This window comes from Branchiostoma belcheri, unplaced genomic scaffold (assembly GCF_001625305.1).
Source record: "Branchiostoma belcheri isolate BF01 breed outbred unplaced genomic scaffold, Haploidv18h27 scaffold1, whole genome shotgun sequence".
NCBI classification, from domain to species: Eukaryota; Metazoa; Chordata; class Leptocardii; order Amphioxiformes; family Branchiostomatidae; genus Branchiostoma; species Branchiostoma belcheri.
This window is the reverse complement of record NW_017802379.1, coordinates 5,062,602-5,086,821: the sequence shown is the minus strand read 5'-3', so window position 1 is coordinate 5,086,821 and position 24,220 is coordinate 5,062,602. Positions and strand designations below refer to the sequence as shown.

At 41.9% G+C, this 24,220-nt stretch overlaps 1 protein-coding gene across 1 annotated transcript; it reads left to right on the top strand.

Annotated features, from left to right (window-relative positions):
* Positions 1-1,243: 1,243 nt before the first annotated feature.
* On the top strand, positions 1,244-22,563 carry LOC109466472. Its single transcript, XM_019764228.1, has 27 exons — positions 1,244-1,528; positions 2,738-2,969; positions 3,325-3,524; positions 3,823-4,027; positions 4,122-4,284; positions 4,710-4,876; positions 5,185-5,263; positions 5,498-5,657; positions 5,973-6,016; positions 6,297-6,400; positions 7,824-8,065; positions 9,103-9,331; positions 10,434-10,633; positions 10,971-11,175; positions 13,137-13,299; positions 13,564-13,730; positions 14,161-14,239; positions 16,869-17,121; positions 18,031-18,262; positions 19,322-19,521; positions 19,823-20,027; positions 20,365-20,527; positions 20,987-21,153; positions 21,358-21,436; positions 21,652-21,811; positions 22,079-22,122; positions 22,433-22,563. The coding sequence occupies exons 1-27, from the start codon at positions 1,306-1,308 to the stop codon at positions 22,538-22,540; spliced, it is 4,473 nt and encodes a 1,490-aa protein (XP_019619787.1). The 5' UTR covers positions 1,244-1,305; the 3' UTR covers positions 22,541-22,563.
* The last annotated feature ends 1,657 nt before the right edge of the window (positions 22,564-24,220 follow it).

Below are 24,220 nucleotides of genomic sequence, written 5' to 3'. Positions count from 1 at the left end.
TAAAAACATACTGTAATACTAGTATACATAGTAGTATCGGCCAAATCAAGTAGAATGAGGGTCTGGGGGGGGGGTGGCAACGGTTAACGGTAAATTCAGCAGGGCCGATAATGCTTAACGGTAAATTCAGGACGGTGCAACGCTTAACGGTAAATTGACAGACTTTTTTTTCGAGCTGCACTAGATTTGGTATCTCGCTTTGTGAGAAAAGGTGATCACTGACAAAATTACGTATACCTTACGTGTAATGTGTAATGAAGCACGCATTAAAGGTATGTGTTCCCTGTGTTTCCCACCTACCCTGGTCCCGGAGTGCGTCCACAAATAAAGGGGAGTCGACGTCGGCCAAGGCTCTACCCTGCTTCACTTTTTTCCGTCCGCCTAGTTTTACCGAAGGATTTTGAGAGGGGAGCGCCGAAGGCGCCCGCAATCTAAGGGGGTCCGGGGGGATGCTCCCCGGGAAATTAAGAATTTCATAATCCTTCAAAAACGCAATTTCCTTCATTTTGAGAGGCAAATCATGGTGATGAGAGTGTTTGTCGGTCCTTCTGATGTTTTCATATTTTTACTCAAGATTTTTGTTAATTTTGTCTCTCAAGGTTGACGGATTCGTTAAAAAAATTCTGTAACTCTACACAAACTTCCGGTAATTGACGGAAAACTGGTGCTGCATGGCTAGAGCCGAAGGGACCGAGCGCAAAAGCGCGAGTCGAGCGCCAAAGGCGCGAGCAATGTAGGGGGTCCGGGGGCATTCTGTATTTTGTAATTTTGTATTTTTAAACCTTCAATTACGCATTTTCCTGCACTTTGAAAGGCAAAATTAGGCGTAATGAAGAATGATTCGTTAACGCTTGATGTTGAATTTGGGATGACAAATAACATTTTACGTAGAATTAAAACGACCAATAACGCTTCACGATGAATGTACGATTACGTATGATAACAACGATTAACGTTGAATTAGAGCGGAATTTCAAGAATTTAATCCAGAAAATGGAAACAGAACCATGTGTAGAAAAACATTTGCAAAGCTTGTTTATATACAGCACATGGTCTGACGAAGTTCACTCTCATGGATCCTCACGGTGTCATTGTGACATAGTTGCCATGGCTGACCTCATTCAGGGCAAGTTCGGGTCAGGTGAAAAGAAAGGCTTCCGTCTGCCTACATGTAGCTCTGAGGCCCTCAGCTCTGCACGAGTCACCGTCTAGGGCGAAGTAACGTATTTGAAAAGTGTTTCAATATTCCACAACAGTAATCTATACTTCCTGTAGAGTTCCTGCAGACAACGAGCAACTCGTACCATGTCCCATTTGCTAAAGCTCGCAGGTAGGAGGGCAGCTGTTCCCGGCGCGAGGCTCTCGGGTCTGTGGAGGTTTTGTCTGCGTCAGAGCAGTCGTGGGGCCGCCTCTACAGCCACTGCGGACGAACAGGCCGCCCCAGAAGAGGCAGTCCGGCCTTATGAGGAGATTCCCGGTCCGAAAGGCCTCCCCTTCATCGGTACGTCGCTGGACTACAGTCCGTTCGGTAAGGATCAAGCCGCGGGTATAGCATACAGACTGTTATGGTAGGAGGGGTGTCAGGTTTCGTACAGGTCATCAGCCAAGGACATGGTTGAACCTATGTTGAGGTACTAGCATAGGTGCGTTGTACAAAACTCAGTTCTGAGGAGCACTAAAATCATATGTCGTCCTATATTTAAGTCTCCTCATCCAAAACTTTGATCTTGGAATAGCCTTCAGTAGCTCAGCAGAACAAACCCCCAAAGTGGCAGAGAGTAGGGCTGCGTACCTAAACGTAACATCAGGTACAGGTACAGGTACCGGTACAGAGGTTTAGGTACAGGTCCGGACCTGTACCTGTACCTGAACAATTTGACAAATTAACACTTGTTCTTCACGGAGGCTTACGCGGCAAAATGCAGACACAACACAAAAGCAACAAAGGCCTCTGACCTGATTTGAGTTTGTTGACCAATCACAACCCTGGATCAGCCACACTCTCGCGATGTCTAGTGAGACTGAGGATCTCCAATCAATCGACGGTGTTAACGTCTTTTCCAGTGCTAATTTTTCGTCTTTGTGGTAGCATTTACCTATCTTTAGTCATATACATGGTGTAAACTAGCTATTTCGGTATATACTCGTTACTTCATGATCCGGTATTTTGGACCTGTACCGAAACGATTTTTACGGTATTGGACCGGTACAGTGTACCGGTCCGCAGCCCTAGCAGAGAGGGTCGTTGTGCAAGCGTCATGCATGGGTGAACGGCATAGTGGTGCAACGACCTTGCTGATCGAGTTACACTACCCATTGTGTCTTCACCTCTTTTTGTATTGGTCATTTTAGTAATTGTGCAAGGTATAAAAATATTGCCAAGTAAAACGATTGATGCATAATTACCACCATGTGTGGAGGCAGTGTGATAGTACCGGTACTGTATAAATGTATGTTTGTGTCACTTGTGTGTATGTGATTGTGCGCCTGCTTGTATGTTCGCAGTACTTCGCACAGTTAAATGATCATAGCACATGAGTGGGGTGGGGTGGGGGGCATTCCCTAGCCACAAACCACAACAATTCCAAATGTCACATCGAGAAGTCAGGTCAAGGCAACAGAAAACTGTTGGGAGAAATTTCGGAAGAGCTTGCTATTTTCCATAAATTCTATCCGCCCCATTTTCAATTTCTTTTAGAAATACTATCATGACATTATGTTATATTTTATGTTACAGGGCGTTTTCCAGTACAGACAAAAATAGGCCATTCTATAATTGCCAGGTACCAGACGTACGGAAAGATCTACCGGGAGAAGTTTGGTCCAAACCCGGAATCAGTGTTCGTGTGTGACCCGAAGGACATCGCGACGGTTTTCCGAAGCGACGGACCGTTCCCCGAGCGGCCTGTTATAAACTCCATCGTAACATACCGCAATATGAGAAAAAAGTCCGTGGGCCTTGCAAATCTGTAAGGATTTCTGTATATATATAAGTACTGAATGCATATAACGTTACATGAGTTTAGATATTCTAAATCACTAGCCTCCATCACTGCGTCTGCCTCATGGATACGGTCGATATTTTGGCCTGTGTTTATATTACCGCGTAGAACGTTCATGTTAATCGTAAAAGGAAAGGGTACGTTCAGCATCATGTAACCTTCGCCAAGAAGGGTATGTTTTCGGTAGCGATCGTGTGTGTACGTATGTGTGGGTGGGTGTCCTTTCATCTGCCCGTCAGAAACACAACCTTTTTACAAATTAAATATGTTGCATGAGACGTTTTCTTAGTATGTAAACGCTAAGTTACCCTTATTTTTGCAGAACGGGGGAAGACTGGCGCCGCGTCCGAAGTTCCGTCAACAAGGACATGATGCGTCCCAAGTCCGTCGGTGTGTACGCGCCCATGCAGGACGAGGTGTCCAGGGATCTGGTCGGGCTGATACAGACCGCTGTACGGAAGGGCGACAGCGGTGGTCAAGTGAACAACTTGATGAACTTACTGCGTAAATGGGGACTTGAATGTGAGTGTTTGTTACCGGTGGTTTGCCAAACAGGCGAAAATGGGTTGCTCATAATCACAGAAACAATTGGTAAATGTAAACAGTGATTTCTTAGGAAAGTTAGGCCAAAGGTCTCAGAAAGGTCCTAAAAAGTTGTCTAACACTGTCTTCGACTCAGTACTATGTGTATGCCTTTGGCCTTATAAGAACCAGTGGGAACAGTAATAAATAAAATCAGAGAGAAATCCACAATAATGAATAAAGCGAAAAATTCCCAATATTTCACGAAGGTTTCAGATCCTTGATTTCCTATCTCCAGCTTTGAGCCTGGTGGTTCTGGGAAAACGGTTGGGCTGTCTGACCCTGGATCAACTGGCTGAAGACTCTGACGCCCAGCGGATGATCTCAGCGATCCTTGAGTTCTTTGTGTACTTCACCAAGCTCGAAATGTCACCTCCCGTCTTCAAGTACATCAGCACGCCGGCTTGGAAGAAGTTTGTGAGAGCTAGTGACACGATGTATGGGTATGTCACATGTCACAACTATCGTCCAAAGCATTTTTCTCTGTCTTAGAAATTACTATGAAATTAGCTAATTTTTTTCTACACCACTCACCAGTATTGCAGAAAAGATGGTCGGAGAAAGGGTAGCGGAACTCCGGAAAATGGAGGCGCCACCTGAGGAGACAGATTTTCTGTTTAACCTCCTGTCCCAGAAAGACATGACGATGGACGAGGCGGTCATGACGTCAATTGAGTTGATAACTGCTGGTGTTGATTCGGTAAGTCATTATTGATACACGTCAAGTGACTTGCGAATCTTTAAAGAGAAAACCGTCTAATTGGTACCTAGCAATTCATATGCATCATTAATGAGCTTTACCTTTATGCATGCCCTTCTTCATGATGACTGGCTCAACTTCTTTCAACACGTGATCTCACAGAGGCGTGACTTCAGGAGTGGGTCATATGTGCCTGGAAGATTGTACTGTCAGTCTCCAATAAATGATGCTCATTTGGCCCTGTATAGATTGACGCTGTATACGCGCCGATATCTGTTCCTTGCTCACACAAGTCGATATGATGAAATTTTGATTATTTACCTTAAAAAATCAGTGTGCAGTTTTAAAAGAATCTGCAGTTGGAGAGAAACAGTGAGGGGCTTATCCAGCTGCTTTTTACATGCCATTTTGTTTCCTCAACGTAGACAGCGAACACTCTGGCCTTCAATCTGTACTGCCTGGCGAAGAATCCTGCTGCCCAACAAAAACTGTACGAGGAGATCACGGAGGTTGTTCCACCAGGGCAGCCCATAGACGACAGGGTGCTGAACAAGATGCACTACCTCCGTGCTGTGGTCAAGGAGACATCCAGGTACTAGGTATTTGGGCACAGTTTTATGATTTCAAGCTCGAAATATTCCTGGGTAGTTCCTTTTTGTCAAATCAGTAAACGAGGATAATATTTCACTGCATGAATGAATGAATGAATGATTATGTCAATGCCAATCATTTGTAGCCCATACAAAGCGTTGGACGTGAAGAACAGAGGTAAACAAGCTAGGAAGTGTGTGTAAATTTACGCAAATAAAATCACGTCAAATATGCGATGGAGGATAATAGGTTCATGTCCATGTGTATAAACCTCTGTCCAATGTTTTTTTTTTTGCACAACGAATGTAGGGTTTACCCGACTAACTTCTTCAACGGAAGGATCCTGGCGCGTGACGTTGTGCTGTCGGGCTATCGCGTACCTGCTAAAGTAGGATTTCTATTTTCATATTCTGGCCAAGATTAGTACTATATAGTATCATATGCTAAAAATGAACTGTTATGCGTTACACTGTTATATTTCTGCAAAACAGACGAATATTGCACTTACGCTCGAGGTAATAGGCAGGAACCTCGGACGCAGGCCAAGTGAACTCGGAAAGGGTTTCCTTTTACCAAGGACTTTATATCGAATTCTTTGCTTTCACATTCTGATTTTTTTCAGACTCGGGTTGTATTTGCACACAACGTCATCAGCGCACATCCGGAGTATTATCCGGAACCGGAATCGTACATACCGGAGAGGTGGCTCCGGACTGAGTCATCAACAAATGTCCAGACATTCGCCGTTCTGCCTTTTGGCTATGGACCAAGGATGTGCCTCGGTGAGTATCTCTGTGTGAAGATCACAAGCCAATAGAGTAATAGAAACATTCCATTCCATTGCATTGTCGAACTACATATGATGTTGACACCTTTTTAAGATGTCAAGACCAGATTGACACCTTTTTAAGATGTCAAGACCAGATCTAGACTATAAGGTTTGGACTAGTCGCACAAAGAAGAATCCCTACTATTTTCGATACGTACAAGTGTGGTGGGATCTTTCACGTGCTTGAGGAGTGGCTGCCCTCAAATACGGGAACTCCACTTGGCTGTTTCAACGTTAAAATGTTCCTTTTCTCTTTTTGTATTGTCAGGTCGGCGATTTGCGGAACAAGAACTATTTCTGGGCCTTTCCAGGGTGAGTGTAAATAAAAATAGGACCATCTCAAGTTGGCGAAAGATGTGGCAACAGGAAATGTAATCTGTTCTTGATGTCATGCTTTTTTTTCTCAATTTTCGTGTAAAAGAGCAGCAAGTGTCATTGGTTTTGAATCGAGATTTAGATGTCTGGAGTTTCTATGGCACATACGGAAGACGAGTTTCTAATAGTCTTCAGGGAAACTTTGAAATCTTAGTTTTGTGGTAGAGTGATATTGCCTAATCAATTTATTTCAAGCCGATTTTCTCCATCTGCACAGATCATCCAAATGTTCCATGTTGGTTGGGACGGAGAGGATATGAAGCAGATTTTTAAGATCCTCAATACTCCAGACAGAGATACGTTCACCTTCCGAGAGAGACAGTAAAGACTAGTTTCGGGATTGGGTCAAGGGCACTTTTCAAGAAGAAGCTTAACTGTGATCGATAGGTGCAACATATACTAGTATGTAAATTTTGTATTTTGCACCATTGAAAATCATATAAACTCAACAGCTACCTATACTAGCTGTCTGATTTATGCCCATGAATCAATCATAAAAATAGGGACTGTAATATCAAATAACTTAATAAACAGACGAAGTTAGGACTAAGTGTCAATATAATAATCTCATATACACATTCCTATCAATTACAAACAACATGGCTTTCTATAGAGAGAGTCGTATTAAGTACGCCACCTTTTACATTAACGTAATTTGATGTTGATCTGCAGTATGTTTTTAGATGAGTTGGATGATCGTCAAAGTACAGATAGTCAGATATGTTATGTATACTAGTAGTCACTACAATCTGTTTGGTTGCATCAGATTTCAATTGCTTTTGATACTAGTATTATGATTTGCTACTTGAGTATATATACCCTTCCGCTACATTTGCCAGGCTGCAGGGCGACACATATGCAAGTTAGGTGACCCTGTAAAAGAAACGACACAGTTTAAACTATTCTTCTTTTGTACATTGTATTTTGGGCATCGCGGCAGAAATTACATACGCAACAAGATAGTTTCAGTAACGGAGTAGTTGTAAAATAAGGTAAATATTTTTGTCTTCCATCGTCTGGTATTGTAAAAAAGATGTTACCAAGCTCACTACCTTTCTCAATTGAATTCATTATGTTTGCACATATTAGTTTGTATTTCTGGCTTGATCCCTGATAAATCGTTTTGTTGCTCTGTTCTGTTATTGTATTTCATTTATTTTTGTGCGATGATATAGTCCAAAGTACGTGAACCAATGAGCTGGTGTGTTTATAGGTTGAGAGGGCAAAGGTCACAGAGTTTGTCCAATCACCCTGAGGCTGCAAAGTAAATCTTAAGTTTTAACACGAGGGCAAACATAGAATATCACCCACCACTATCTACTATTCCGTTGACAGTACAGCCAGCGTTCCTGAGCGTTGTTTAAAACAGTTGAGAACACAGAAAATATCAGTTTTGCTCATTATAAGACTGAGTGAGATAATTGCCACTAGTCCAGAATCCAGAAAAATGTCGAGACCACAGAAAATAGTGAGACCACAGAAAATAGTGAGTGGAAAGGCTTGTTTATATTTGCAGCACACGGTCTTCACTCTCACAGTGACTGTGTAGGCTGTTTATAGACTGTGACCTAGCTGCCATGACGTCATGACGCTCGGGCCAAGTTCGGATCAGGTGAAAAGAAAGGCTTCCGTCTGCCTAGCCCTGAGCTCTGTACAAGTCACCGTCTAGGACGAACTAACATATTTGAAAAAGTGCTTCAATATTCCACAACAGTAATCTATAGTTCCTGTAGAGTTCCTGCAGACAACGAGCAACTCGTACCATGTCCCATTTGCTAAAGCTCGCAGGTAGGAGGGCAGCTGTCCCCGACGCGAGGCTCTCGGGTCTGTGGAGGTTTTGTCTGCGCCAGAGCAGTCGTGGGGCCGCCTCTACAGCCACCGCGGATGAACAGGCCGCCCCAGAAGAGGCAGTCCGGCCGTTTGAGGAGATTCCCGGTCCGAAAGGCCTCCCCTTCATCGGTACGTCGCTGGACTACAGTCCGTTCGGTAAGGATTAAGCCGCGGGTACAGCGTACTACAGACTGTTATGGTAGGAGGGGTGTACAGGCCAAGTTGGTATCCATGTTGCAACGTTGAGCCATGCACACATATCAAGGTGCATTATGCAAAACTCAGTTCCCATGAGCAATAGAATTGTATAAGTATTATCCTTATTCATGTCGCTTATCTCGAACTCTCTGCCTCAAATAAGACAGAACAAGAGTTCCACGATCTCATACCTTCGCCAAATGATGTTAACCCTTGCGGTTGACCCCCCAATAACAGCCTTATCTTAACAGAATATTCTATTCTAGCACTTCCTCATAAATTATGAAAATGAGGTCATGACTTGAATAAATTTTGTTTATTGATGTTCACCTTCACTTAACTTCCTAATGCGGCAAGTATTAAATTCCCAGCAGTTACAACTATTAAATTATAATAACAATTTTCCATTAGTTATGCAAATTAGGTCTTGATATACATAATCTATATCCTCAGATGTTTTTCTCGTTCTTAATTACATGTCACAAGTGTTCGTAGTCCTATTATCGAACGAAGCAGATTTAAAGATTTTCCTCATTAATTATGCAAATTAGTTCCTGATTTGCATAATTGTCATCTGATTTTGTCAAGGATCACTTCAGCTACCTAAATACCAAAAATCACGACAATACGTCAACCAGTTATTGAGTTATTCTCCTTTGAATATTTTTCAACAAACGCTCCTGCAGTTCCATAACAAAACTCATGTCACCAAGTTTCATGACAATGCATACAAAGCTTCTTGAGTTATGCTGTTCACAGCCAAACAAAAAAAAACTCTACTGAAAACATTACCTTCTTGGCGAAGGTAATATGTATTTTATTGAATCATGGAAAATCGATCAACGTTGACATGTTTGCATGCTGTCTGAGCAAAGTTTTCTTTTTACTACTTGACGAAACTGACCTTTGCATTGGACCTCTGTGTTTGTTCCGCGTGAGTGCTGTGCACGCGGTTTGCCGGTAAATACTATGATAACATTTTTTTTACGTTACAGGGCGTTTTCCAATACACACAAAAATTATGCAGTCCACAATTGAAAGGTATCAGACGTACGGAAAGATCTACCGGGAGAAGTTTGGAAGTTTGGAAGCTGTTTTCGTGTGTGACCCGAAGGACATCGCGACGGTTTTCCGAAGCGACGGACGACTCCCCGAACGACCTATCTCAAACTCCAACTTAACATACCGCAAGATGAGACAGAAGCCCCTAGGCGTTGGGAACCTGTAAGGATATCTTTATCGCTGCGCTTGCCTATGTGATTGCATAGATGGTCAAAGAAGTCGTTTTGTCTGCGTTATTTCTGTAGAGCACAACTACTAACAAAAAGTAAACAAACAAACAAACAAACAAACTAGAGTTCCACGATCTCATACCTTCGCCAAATAATGTTAGCTTTTATGAATAAGAACTTATATACAATGTATTAATCCCCCTGATTATGCAAATAGGATCCGCAATTGCATGAATTACATCTGTTGATCATAATCTCCACCAACAGTCTTATTTTAACAAAGAATGCCATTATAGCATTTCCTCATATATTATGCAAATGAGGTCCTTATTTGAATAAGTTATGTTAAATTATGTTCACCTTCACTAAACTTCAAACACTGCAATTATAACATTTTCTCATTAATTATGCAAATTAAGTCTTCATTTGCATAATCGATATCTGCCTGTGTTTCTCTCGTTGTTAATAACATATGTCGCAAGCTTGAACTTCCTATCATGGAATGCAGCTGATTAATAGAATTTCCTCATTAATTATGCAAATTACATCCATATTTGCATAATTGTAATATCATTATGTCAAGCATTACTCAAGCTACCTACATACCAAAAATCATGATGATCCATCAATCGGTTCTTGAGTTATCCTTCTTTAAACATTTGTCCTTTAAACCCCCCTGCAGTTCCAGAGCAAGCTGCTAGGGGGCCCAAACTCATGTCACTTCGTCCCCAGCACAAGAGCTACCTGCCATCCAAATTTCGTCACCCTACCTTGTCTAGATCATGAGATATCAAAACCGGAAGTTCAGCTGCATTACCATGACAAGCCGCCAGGGGGCCCAAAATCTAATCAGTTCGAGCTCTCATCAAGACCTACCCACCTACCAAATATCAAGATAATCCATATATGCTTTCTCGAGTTATGCTGTTGACAGACACACACACACACACACGGCCAGGAAAACATATCCTTCTCCAATTCTTGGCGAAGGTAATAAATGTACAGTGACAACAAAACCGCACAAATCAAATATGTTGCATGAGACGTTTTCGCAGAATCTCAGTATATATACACTGCTCTTGCATATTGTGCAGACAGGGGGAAGAATGGTACCGCGTCCGAAGTTCCGTCAACAAGGACATGATGCGTCCCAAGCCCGTCGGTGTGTACGCGCCCATGCAGGACGAGGTGTCCAGGATTCTGGCCGGGCTGATACAGACCGCTGTACGGAAGGGCGACAGCGGTGGCCAGGTGAACAGCTTCATGAACACACTGCACAGATGGGGACTTGAGTGTGAGTGTTTGTTACATAGCCTGCAGCAGTCAGCGATGACTCTCAAATTTGCTGCAGTTCGCTCTTCCTGTACGAAAATGTATTCCACTACTAGTATTTAGTTTTAATACCACCGGAAACGAAGATCTTTCCTGTGTGTCTTGTGTTCGCTCGTGTTTCTACATGCTAGGCACATTTGGGGACATTGGCAGGAAGTTTGGTCAATGGTTCCAGATAAGGGGATCTGATTCCTTTCCTTCAATTCCCAATAATATGCACAACTACGTTTAAAACAAGAAATTCATTAAAATTGTCGGTATTTCACGGAGGTTTGAGATATTCGATTTCTCGTTTTCAGCTTTGAGCTTGGTGGTTCTGGGAAAACGGTTGGGCTGTCTGAACCTGGATCAACTGTCTGAAGACTCTGACGCCCAGCGGATGATCTCAGCGATCCTCGACTTCTTTTTCTACTTCGCCAAGCTCGAAATGTCACTTCCCGTGTACAAGTACATCAGCACACCGGCTTGGAAGAAGTTTGTGAGAGCTAATGACACGATGATTAGGTATGTCACATGTTACCAGTAAGAAAGAACGACATTTTAATAATTCTACATGTCACTTGCTGTACACCTTCTTTACACTTCCTCCATTGATTATATGGATGACATCCTCTGGGAACCCCAAAACTGATGCGCGCGTGCGAATAAAAAAAAGTTTTGCAAAAAAAAAGTTGCTTTCACTATGAAATCTACGTGGTCATGAAGGTTGAACAAATGGCACAGAATATGTTATGGCGAATAATCTACTGTTCGAATTCATTTCTTTACATTTTTGTCTTTTTACTCCGTGAAGGAGGTCAGGACCTCCGGACGGAGTGTTGTAATCGGCTGATTTTTCATGTTCGCAGTCAAAACACTGGGTTCTCTTTGTGTAATCGGCACGCAATTTTATACGCCGTCTGCGGGCATGCCCGTGTTGATGCACGAATGTGTATTTTTGCCGTTGCTGCTTTCGCGGTCAATGTAATATCGCAGACGCACCCCTACAATTACGAGGCGAATTGGAATGGTCCAGAAAAACGCGTTGTTTGGAATAGCAGTGGGGTTCAAAAAAGTTCATGCAGATACGGGGTGGTTTTTATAAGTGGTTCCAGATGTTTTTGCCCATGGTTAAGAGATGCCAAGTTTTTTGGAAGATGTTCGCAGCCAAAACGCATTCTTCCGTACGTCGCATTTCTGTGTAATTTCGCATGTGGTGTTGCATTATGTCCGGGATGATGCACGTCTTTTTATTTTTACCGTAGCTGTTTTGATATTGGAGTAAATGCTTATTTTCGAAACATCCCCATTTCTTTGAAATGGTTTCGTCCGTTTATGCAACTGTTACTGCGCTAATGACGACCAGTCGCGCTGTCCTGATACACCGCGAATGTGCGAGTGTTCCCTGTAGACAGTCCCGGGAGTCATTTTTTGCACATTCCAGGAGCCAAACCAAAATACGTTCATGAACCGAGTCCAAAAAACCGAAACGTAGAAAATCGGATGATCGGACCTGATGTACATTTCTCTTTCTATAGATTGTACACACAATACACACATCTTTAGATAATCTGGCCATGGCAGGTTAAAAAAAGTAACCCTGAATCATACTAGATTAGCGTAAATGCATGTTAATGCGTTCAAAACAAGAAAAAAATTGTTTCCGGGTATTAATCTCTTGAATCACGGCGCTGAATATTGACGCAAAAATATTTCGGGCATCGCGCGCCCTTCCCGCGTCACGTGTAGGCATCTCGCATCTCTGATTGGTTGTTGCGTCTTAAGATGACTGAGCCGACGCGCGTTTAAACAATTTTTCTTTGTTCGATTTATCACACTTCACAGAGAATTGTCGCCAATGGCTACTTCTTTTTGTTGCAATATATAATACTTCACGGAGAATTGTCACCTATGGCTTCTTGTTTTTCTTTGATTTTGGCATTCTACGACATTGGTATCGTTTCTAAATGTTTTCTTTGCAACTTATGGTATATTTTTGCTCATTTAGCAACTGTTTTGCACGATTTACAGTATGGTTGAAAACTTTTTTTTCTTTTGGAAACGGCCGAAAATTCATGCGCGCGCGGATGTCATCCATATAATCAAATCAACATGGCCTTATGTGTACACAGAATTATCGAGAAATTTAAAATAAAACAAGAAAGTCATAAACATTCTGAACAGTTATTATGAGATATTCGATTTCTTTCTTTTTCACTTCCAATATGCCACTCTCTGTTTTCTTGTTTTATGAAGTACCGTGTCGAGTGATCAAACACAATAAGAAGATTACTGATACCCCCGAGATCAGGCTGATCTAATTATCTTTCCATTAGAAAATTGAACTTCATTGAATATCGGCATATTTCTACCGTGTTGAATGCTGCCTTTGTCGTTCAAAAGTCCAAAGCATCTGTTCCGAATTTGGTCTCAGAAATTAAATTACTATAAAATTAGCTAATTTTGGACGACCGGTCTTACACCAGTATTTCAGAACAGATGATCAGAGAGAGGCTGGAGGAACTCCGCAAAATGGACGGGCCACCGGAGGAGACAGACTTTCTGTTCAACCTCCTGTCCCAGAAAGACATAACGTTGGACGAGGCCGTCATGATGGCGGTTGAGTTGCTTACTGGTGCAGTTGAGTCGGTAAGGCATTATCGACTAACAAGGAGGTTAACCTCCTCGTTACTACTGATGAAATGACCAATGTATCTTTAATGAGTAACCTTCTGATCCAATACAAGCAATCTAAAATGTCAACAAATAATCAACATTAATTTGCTGTTAGCTTTCCTTTGGAAATATTATCATTAATTAAAGAATTAGTGTAGTTTGACACGATGATGTGAAGAAAAGTCACGGGCCTGACTAGCTGTATTTCATACAGTTTATTGTTCCCACAAACGTCAGACTGCAAACACCCTGGCCTTCAATCTGTACTGCCTGGCGAAGAATCCAGCTGCCCAACAAAAACTGTACGAGGAGATCACGGAAGTTGTTCCACCAGGGCAGCCCATAGACGACAGGGTGTTGAACAAGATGCACTACCTTCGTGCTGTGGTCAAGGAAACATTTAGGTACGGACACGCCTCCCTTTACCTTTATTGATGCTAATAATATTTGTGTATTTTTTTTTTCTTTTAGGTTTACTAGCTCAAACATTCTGCATATACGCGTTTATACTATTCGCCAATTTACATAAATTATATACGATACTTGGATAACATGTACATGTAAATGTATGAAAGAATGTGTGAGTGAATGAATGAATGAATGGTTGTGTGCATGCCACAGACCACGATTGGTTATCTATACAAAGTACGTGAAATACAGAGGTAACGTTACATTATACGGATATGTGTAATGAGGAAGCCCTTTAAAACTACAAATATAATCAGAACTCACCACATATGTAAGGAAAATGGTATGTTTATGTGCATATGGAGGGACCTCCGGATCCATGTGATTACCACTCTCCTTTGGTTTGATTTCTTTCTTTGAATGTAGGGTTTGCCCACCCCTCCCTTTCAACGGAAGGATCCTGAACCGTGACGTTGTGCTGTCAGGCTATCGTGTACCTGCTAAAGTATGAATTTTATTTTTTTTTATATCCCTGTCAAAATCAGGACTTCAGTATCATATAGGCTGCATAGGTATAGGTATAAAGGTATGCGTGTAGTGTTGAAGCCTCTTGTCCATTGTACAACTGATGTGTCTTTGAGAAGAATTCATGCGTTTTCTTCGAACATTGTACTCGCCCTCAAAATGGCTGTTAGTAGCCAGGAACTTCGGACACAATTACGATAGAATTCAGAAATGGTTACATTTACGTTTGACTTTTTTTAGACTCAGGTTATCGTGCCTAATAAAGTCATCAGCATGCATCCGGAGTATTATCCGGAACCGGAATCGTACATACCGGAGAGGTGGCTCCGGACTGAGTCATCAAGAAATGTCCAGACATTCGCCCATCTGCCTTTTGGCTATGGACCAAAGATGTGCGTCGGTACGTTTCTCTGCATGACGAATATAAGCCTATAGAATAATACATGTAGAAACATCGCATTTTACTTGTCTTGCATTATCTTGTTGAACCGCACATGATACTGACAACGTAGGCAAAGAACAAACTGTGTTATTAGGTAATACGTCACAGGTCTTCCTATTGAAATCATAAGACATATCCTCTACGAAAACCATGTATGGTTTTCCAAATCCAAAGAAGCAATATGACTTCCGAGGGAAGATAAATCTTCAATTCATTGCCCTTATTGAGCTTTACCACACATTGTGGAAGGTTTGACATAAGTGGCTATCATCTTCTTAAGGTGTCAACTCTGAGACCAGATCTAGACTGTGAGGTTTGAACCACTCACACCGAGAATACTTGTGTGGATTTAGCTTGCTTGAAATATGACTGTCCTCAAACATGGGACCTCCACTTGTCTGTTTCTAGGTTAACATTGCCTTCTCTTTTTGCATAATTTCAGGTCGGCGGTTTGCGGAACAAGAGCTATTTCTCGGTCTTATCAGGGTAAGTGTAAACTAGGACGATCTAGGATGAACATTTGGCTCGAGGCTTGGACGTCTATATTTTCTAGGGCACATACCGAATGGAAGTCTAAATTTCTAATATTCCTGAGGAAAACCTTTATATTTTTGCGGTAGAGTGATACTGCCAAGTCATGAATTGATGTTAATCAGATTTTCTCCAAACAGATCATCCAAAAGTTCCATGTTGGTTGGGACGGAGAGGATATGAAGCCGATTTTCAAGACCTTCAACGCCCCAGACAGAGATACGTTCATCTTCCGAGAGAGACAGTAAAGACATCGCTAGTTTCGGAGATTCTGTCGTGAGCACTTAAAAAAAGAAGATTGATGTGATAGGTGCAATATACATGTATATTAACAATTTTGTATTTTGCACCATTTAAAATCCTATAAACTCAACTTGCTAGCTGTCTAATTTTGCCCAATCAGACAGACTAATAGGTAATAATTATAACATTAGATAACTTTATAAACAGATGAAGTTATGACTAAGTGTCAATATTGTAATCCCATATACACATTCCTATCAATTACGAAACAACGTGGCTTTCGAGAGAGAGAGAGAGAGAGTCGTATTAAGTACTAAGTATGTCACCATTTCCTTTTACACTGACGTAATTTGATGTTGATCTGCAGTATATTTGTAGATGGGTTGGATGAAACACAGATATGTTTTGTATACTAGTAGTCACAACTACAATCTGTTTGGTTGTAGCAGATTTTAATTGCTTTTGATATTAGAATTATGATTTGCTACATGAGTACATATATCCTTCCGCTACATTTGCCAGGCAGCAGGGCGACACATAATGCAAGTTAGGTGACCCCGTGAAAGAAACGACACAGTTTACTGTTCTTCTGTATTTGGGCATCGTGGCAGAAACTACATACACAACAAGAGAGTTTTAGTAATGGAGTAGTTGCAAAATAAGGTAAATATTTTAATTTGTCTTTCATCATCTAGTATTGCCAAAAAGATGTTACCAAGCTCACTACCTTTCTCAATTGCATTCATTATTTTTGCACATATTCTTTCTACGACAGTTAGTTTATATTTCTAGCTTGATCCCTGATAAATCTTTTTGTTGCTCTGATCTGTTAGTGCATTTCATTTATTTTTGTGCGATGATATAGTCCAAAGTACGTGAACCAATGAGCTGGTGTGTTTATAGGTTGAAAGGGCAAAGGTCACAGAGTTTGTCCAATCACCCTGAGGCTGCAAAGTAAATCTCAAGATTTTAACACGAGGGCAAACATAGAATATTACCCACCACTATCTACTATTCCGTTGACAGTACAACCAGCGTTGTTTAAAACAGTTGAGAACACAGAAAATATCAGTTTTGCTCATTATAAGACCGAGTCCAGAATCCAGAAAAATGTCGAGACCACAGAAAATAGTGAGACCACAGAAAATAGTGAGTGGAAAGGCTTGTTTATATTTGCAGCACACGGTCTTCACTCTCACAGTGTAGGCTGTTTATAGACTGTGACCTAGCTGCCATGACGTCATGACGCTCGGGCCAAGTTCGGATCAGGTGAAAAGAAAGGCTTCCGTCTCCGTGCCTAGCCCTGAGCTCTGTACAAGTCACCGTCTAGGACGAAGTAACGTATTTGAAAAGTGCTTCAACATTTCACAACAGTAATCTATAGTTCCTGTAGAGTTCCTGCAGACAACGAGCAACTCGTACCATGTCCCATTTGCTAAAGCTCGCAGGTAGGAGGGCAGCTGTCCCCGACGCGAGGCTCTCGGGTCTGTGGAGGTTTTGTCTGCGTCAGAGCAGTCGTGGGGCCGCCTCTACAGCCACCGCGGATGAACAGGCCGCCCCAGAAGAGGCAGTCCGGCCGTTTGAGGAGATTCCGGGTCCGAAAGGCCTCCCCTTTTTTGGTTCGGCGCTGGACTACAGTCCGTTCGGTAAGGCTCAGACACAAGCTACACAACATAGCAGACTGTAGGGGAGGGGACCAGCTTCCGTACAGCTACTGGTCAAAGGTCAAGTTATTGTCCATGCACACATGTTCAAGTGCATTATGCAAAGTCTTAGTTCCTTTGGGCAATAACGAATCATGTATTACGATACTTAGCATAATACCTCATAAAGTCTCGAAACAGGTTGGCATGCTGCAGTCACTTCAACAAGTTATTTGCAATCGTCTGATGCATGCATGCATGCATGCATGCATGCACTCGGCACCGTGCCAAATGTTAAAGCGACACCACACAAGAGAATAGTGCACAAACTACGTGTTTGCATTCAAAGTTCGGCACAGTTTTATGAGCGTTTACGTGACCAAACCAAGGACAATTTAAATTGTCACATTGTCCTTGGTTTGACCTTTGCACATTGGACACCCTTGTGATTGTTCGCGTGACTATTGTGGTTTAAAAATTAAAAAAATAGCACCAAAAAGTATATGCTATTGTAGGAATAGAAATGCCGACATTTTGCTCGTGAGCAAATACAGCATATTTCTCTTTATCTCCCCCAACCAAAAATGGACTGTTCCAAAACTCATCCTGTGTAAAAGAAGGACATTACAAACTGACTTCTGCCCAACAGTGAACGACAATATTGCCAAGAATCCCAGTCTGAAGTGGAGCCTTCCCAATTTGCCCCCAAATAAAAGATTGTTCCCATGCACCCCGCACAAAAATAATGGCCCGAAAATGAAAAAAAATTGAACTCATCTAACGAAATGGCAGCAGAAGGAGAAGGAGGGGAATAAGAAACATGAGGATAAACAATACAATTCATCCATACCTATGTTATGGAGTGGTATGGAATAAAATATAAATAATCTTATCTCGTATTTAATGTTACAGGGCGTTTTCCAATACATACGAAATTGGGCCATTCCACAATTGAAAGGTACCAGACGTACGGAAAGATCTATCGGGAGAAGTTGGGCCCACGCCGGCATACGGTGTTCGTGTGTGACCCGAAGGACATCGCGACGGTTTTCCGAAGCGACGGACGGTACCCCGAGCGGCCTATTATAAACGCCCTGAACACATACCGCGCAGTGAGAAAGAAGCCCAAAGGTCTTGCCAATCTGTAAGGATATCTATATCTGTATTCATAAGAAATAAATGCATATCACGTTACGCAGTTTAGATATTCTATATCGTTGCGTTTGCCTATGTGATTGCATGGAAGGTCTAGGTTTACCACCTTTTAAGCTTAAAAGCTTGTATTACCTTCGCCAAGAAAGTTATGTTTTCGTTGGCGTTCGTGTGTCTGTGTGTGTGTGTGTGTGTGAACACGATAACTCAAGAAGGTGGATTGTCTTTATATTTAGTAGGTGGGTAGGTCTTGATGAGACCTGGAACTGATTAGATTTTGGACCCCCTGGCGGCTTGTTATGGTACTGCAGCTGAACTTCCGGTTTTGATATCTCGTGATCTGGATATGGTAGGGCCACTAAATTTGGATGGTAGGTAGCTCTTTGGGGAAGAAGTGACATGGGTTTGGACCCCCTAGCGACTTGTTCTGGAACTGCAGAAGCATTCGTTGAAAAATATTCGAAGGAATATAACTCAAGAACCGATTAACATATCATCATGATTTTTGGTATGTGGGTACCTCAAAGAATGCTTGACATAATAAAATGATAGTTATACAAATCAGCAGCTAATTAGCATAATTAACGAGGAAATGCTATAAATCTGCTACCTTCCATGATATGATTATTCAAACGCGTGGCATGTGTAATTGTGAAGAAGAAGAACATTGGCAGATAGTGTTTATGCAAATGAATGTCTGATTTCCATAATTAATGCGACTCGTCAACATTCGCCATGGCCCAAGGGTAACATCATTTGTCGAAGGTATGAGATCGTGGAACTCTAGTTTATTGTGTGTTTCTCGATGACTCTGCGTATATTTTATTGTAACTTCCTCCCATCCTGCTGGGAGACCTCCAAACGACCTTTCAGTCTGTGGTTAAACTACCCTCTCTCCCATTTCTTGCGACTCTATATCCAAATAACTACGGACAAACAAACAAACAAACAAACAAACAGACAGACAGATTAACACATGAAAAAACAAAAACCTGATGCTGCACGAGATGTTTCCTCAGTATATAAACGCTGCTCTTATTTCTACATGCAGACAGGGAGAAGACTGGCGCCGCGTCCGAAGTTCCGTCAACAAGGACATGATGCGTCCCAAGTCCGTCGGTGTGTACGCGCCCATGCAGGACGAGGTGTCAAAGGATCTGGCCGGGCTGATACAGACCGCTGTACGGAAGGGTGACAGCAGTGGCCAAGTGAACAACTTCATGAACTTACTGCACAAATGGGGACTTGAGTGTGAGTATTCATTAGCGGTCGAAACCGTTGCTTCTGGGTAGAAATGGTCGTAAATCAGTAGCCCAAAAGCACAAGCCAACGATTGGTATGTATCGATCGTCGTTTACAGTGCCTTCGTATCAAAAATTAGGTCTGAGATTCCAAGGTCATCATATTTTCAACTGTCTTCGAGTCAGTGCTATATGCATGTTTCCAGCTTGCCTTATAGGAGTCAGTGGGAAAATGCTTGGACCAAAACTCTGAAATGCAAACACGCTGAATATTTCAAGGAGGTAAGAGATCTCCGATTTCCTATCTCCAGCTTTGAGCCTGGTGGTTCTGGGAAAACGGTTGGGCTGTCTGAACCTGGATCAACTGGCTGGAGACTCTGACGCCCAGCGGATGATCTCAGCGATCCTCGAGCTCTTTTTCTATCTCGCTAAGCTGGAAATGTCACCTCCAGTGTACAAGTACATCAGCACGCCGGCTTGGAAGAAGTTTGTGAGAGCATTGGACACGATGAATAGGTATGATATATGTCACCACAAACAAATATCCCATTTGCCATACACCTTTCAACCTTAGAATTTTTTGAGTGTGCTTGCTTGCGTCTTCGTTGTTACTTTCACATGCTAGGCACGTCGTGGACACTGACAGGAAGTTAGGTCAAAGGTCCCCTAAAGGTTATATAATTTCCTGTCTTCAATTTCCCGCTATATTTATATCTGTAGCCATCGGGACTAGTGGGAAGATTATACTAGTAGTCAGAATCAAAGAGAAATTCACAGTTATGAATAAAAGAAGAAATTTACATAATGCATTGTCATAGAACAGTAGATGACATTAGCTAATTTTGCCAACCAGTGTTGCAGGAAAGATGGTCGGAGAAAAGCTAGCGGAACTCCGCAAAATGGACGCGCCACCTGAGGAGACAGATTTTTTGTTTAACCTCATGTCCCAGAAAGACATGGCGATGGACGAGGTGATCATGATGGCGATTGGGTTGATAATTGGTGGTGTTGATTCGGTGAGGCATTATCAATGCTCATGAAATGACCTATATATATGAATACTAGTATTTAATGAGCAAACCTCCGACATCCAATACAGGCAATTTACCATATCCTAAGCCATACCTTTATGTAAAGTCCGATCCTGTATACCTTTTTTTTCATTAATACTGGCCCAATTTTGTTTTGAACACGTCGACCTCACATACGCGTGACTTTAGTAGTGGGTTATATGTACCTAAGAGTTTGTACCACCCGTCTGAATGAAGTTCAAATAGCCCAGTGTAGCTTGACGATGTATATGCCGATGTTTTTTTCGTTGCTCACGCAAGTCGTTATTATGAAATTATGATCATTTATCGAAGATAATAATCAGTCTACAGGTTTAAAAGAATCTGCCTAGAGGAGGGAAAGAATGATTGAATGTAGCTATACCACATGTTGCTGTTTTAGATGCTATTTTGTTTCTTAAACAGACAGGGAACACGATGGCCTTTAATCTTTACTTCTTGGCGAAAAATCCCGCTGCCCAACAAAAACTGTACGAAGAGATCACGGAGGTTGTTCCACCAGGGCAGCCCATAGACGACAGGGTGCTGAACAAGATGCACTACCTTCGCGCTGTGGTCAAGGAGACATTCAGGTACCGTTTCACCTCCTTTGTACCTTTACTGATGCTAACCTGCGAAGCTGGTGTGTTACGCCGAAGGGCGGTTATACCGGCTATACCGATACAGATACAGTTAACTAGGCTATTTGGGTGCATTTTTAACCTTTGCAGGCTCAAGTGGCTTTTTGCATTCATTTGGCTGCAGCTGATTTGTTTCTGTTCTGTGATATGATGTAGGCTTTACCCGACCACCTTCTTCAACACAAGGATCCTGAATCGTGACGTTGTGCTGTCAGGCTATCGCGTACCTGCTAAAGTAGGATTTTCATTTCCATATTCCTGTCAAGATTAGTACTGCAGTATCATATAGAGATTACCTCTATTTTGTTACCAACACTTGCATATTTTTTTAAACAAAAACTGATATAAGTACGGAATATTACACTCATCCTCAATAATGGTTTGTAATCCGACGTGGGACGCAATCACATACGAATTCGAAAATACTTACTTTACCTTGTTGTTTTCCAGACTCAGGTTATCATGGCACATAACGTTATCAGCAGGCAGCCGGAGTATTATCCGGAACCGGAATCGTACATGCCGGAGAGGTGGCTCCGGACTGAGTCATCAACAAATGTCCAGGCATTCGCCCTTCTGCCTTTTGGCTATGGACCAAGGATGTGCATCGGTATGTTTCTTCCTCAGCCTGACTAAATAAATCGCACTTCTGGCGGCCGGAACCGCTAGATTTGTAAAGCCGTTGAAACCCACAAAAGCCAGGCAAGCCTTAACAGTTGTAAATGTTTTCACACAAAGGCCTCCCGATCAATTCAAATCATCAATTAAGATCCTCTAAGAAAATCATCACATTTTCAGAGCTCGAGGAGCGATATGACTCTGTAGAGACAACAAAAATATTCAGGGATATTTTCGTCTTCCATTTTTGCATATTCAGGTCGGCGCTTTGCGGAACAAGAACTATTTCTTGGTCTTACCAGGGTAAGTTAAAACTAGGATCATATAAAGTTGGGGAAACTACAGGTAAGAAGTTTTAATGACATCACATGACCCCCTAAAAGATCTTAACTAAGAAGGAAGGAATGAATGTTATGCATTAAAAATTGCCTTTACTTAGCTTTCAAGGTAAGGAAAAGGAACAGCTAGTGTCATTGAACATTTTGCGCTAAGCTTGAACTTACATTTGGGAGGGGGGCATATGTACGAAAAGGACATTTATGACATACTTCTTTTTTTTTTTTTTTTCTCGTCGTAGAATGTCATTGCCTACAGCTTTTCTCCATCTCCACAGATCATCGAAAAGTTCCATGTTGGTTGGGACGGAGAGGATATGAAGCAGATTTTTAAGATCCTCAATACTCCAGACAGAGATACGTTCATCTTCCGAGAGAGACAGTAAAGACTAGTTTCGGGATTGGGTCATGGGCACTTTTCAAGAAGAAACTTAACTGTGATCGATAGGTGCAACATATACCAGTATGTAAATTTTGTATTTTGCACCATTGAAAATCATATAAACTCAACAGCTACCTATACTAGCTGTCTGATTTATGCCCATGAATCAATCATAAAATAGGGATTGTAATATCAAATATGGTTGCCTAAAAAGAACTGGAGTCTAAATAACCATGCATTATCAATACGTAACCCATTCTTTTGCATTTTGGGCATCGCAGTATACTAATGTATATGTAACTTCCAGGGGGGGTTGATAACGGAGTCGTTGCTAAGTAAGGTCAATGGTTTTGCTTTTGGTATTACTCCCTTATCTCACTTATATTTTTAACCTGCACCAATCTGTCTAATTTGATTCATTGCGGTCTGAAGGTGTCATTTGCTTTATCTCAATTGCTGTATCCTTGTATTAAACGATAATAGAGATCATTGTTATAAATGTATATATTTGCTTTCAACCTTCCAGATGCCTAATAAACATTGATATTTTGCTTTCTACCTACTGCTTAGACTGAATTGCCAAGAAAACCATGTCCCGCAGCTGAAATATCTAGTCCTGTCAGCTTGCGTGCTGCCACTCCAAAACATCGCAAACATTTAGCCCCAGCAAATTATAGGTCTAAGCAAGGGCTAAATTATAGCGTTTTACAGTACTTGTCAATCACTGTGTGTGCATAGAGGGGGGGGGGCTCATACTAGTATTTGATTACCTGCGAGACCTGTGTTCTATGAAGAGGTTTGTGTTACACACCGTGTTTTGTGTGCAGATCCTACCTTTGTTTACGACAAGGTGAACGCAGAACGATCAACTAGGGCGACAGGTCCAACCAGCTAGAAAGTAAGTGGTTTTACTACGTACATGTAACGTTAATTCTGATTGGCGGAAGGCCTATAGTTTGTAGAACATAGTGGCAAGGTGTTTGGGGAAGGGGGTATATTATGGAGAAGGCACGCTGAAATATACAACACAGCTCAAAGCTAGGCGTCAGCCGTTAGGTAATTTGGTCAGGATACCGATTGCGGCCTCTGAACAGGTGGGACAAAAAGCTGTTCCTGAAAAATGTACTTAGCGTAAGGATAAAGCTGTCTGTGGGTCTTCGGCTTTCGTAATTTGCTACCAGATTAGTCCAATGGCTGCCTGTAACGACACAGTCTTGTCAAATGAGGGCGTTTTCGGTTACCGATTCTTTTGCTTGGTCGCTGGGTTTGAACGATATTGTGGGACATGCTAAGTAGACCGGGACCACCAAAACATTGCCCCAAAGTCTGGGCACTGAGAAGGTCTTCTGACTAGCACTTCTTGGTCGATCTGTTAGCTTGCTCTGGTGTAGCCACAGTCTCAGGAGAATTTTATTCCAAGTTCGCCTGCATGATTCAAGAAGGTTAAAACGCTTAGAGCCCGTTTTTTCAATTATTTAAGCTCCAATGATTTCCCCATGAACTGACTCGCATCTCGACGTCTTTATTATTAATTTAAAGAACATGTGGATTACTTCGGTCTGATGTTGAGCATAAGTGATGCTTTTTGTAAGCAGTCTCTAGTCTTGGTAACGCCAACCTATATATTCTGATTCCACAGGAGAACGTACAAATATCGGTTACTGTACGTGCGGCGTAACGGTAC

Bases quoted from the DNA above. Each gene is read 5' to 3' on its own strand.
- LOC109466472 (XM_019764228.1), top strand. From the start codon at position 1,306: ATGTCCCATTTGCTAAAGCTCGCAGGTAGGAGGGCAGCTGTTCCCGGC. The intron at 4,028-4,121 runs GTATGTCACATG...ACCACTCACCAG, and splicing joins GCTAGTGACACGATGTATGG to TATTGCAGAAAAGATGGTCG. The intron at 5,264-5,497 runs GTAGGATTTCTA...GATTTTTTTCAG, and splicing joins GCTATCGCGTACCTGCTAAA to ACTCGGGTTGTATTTGCACA.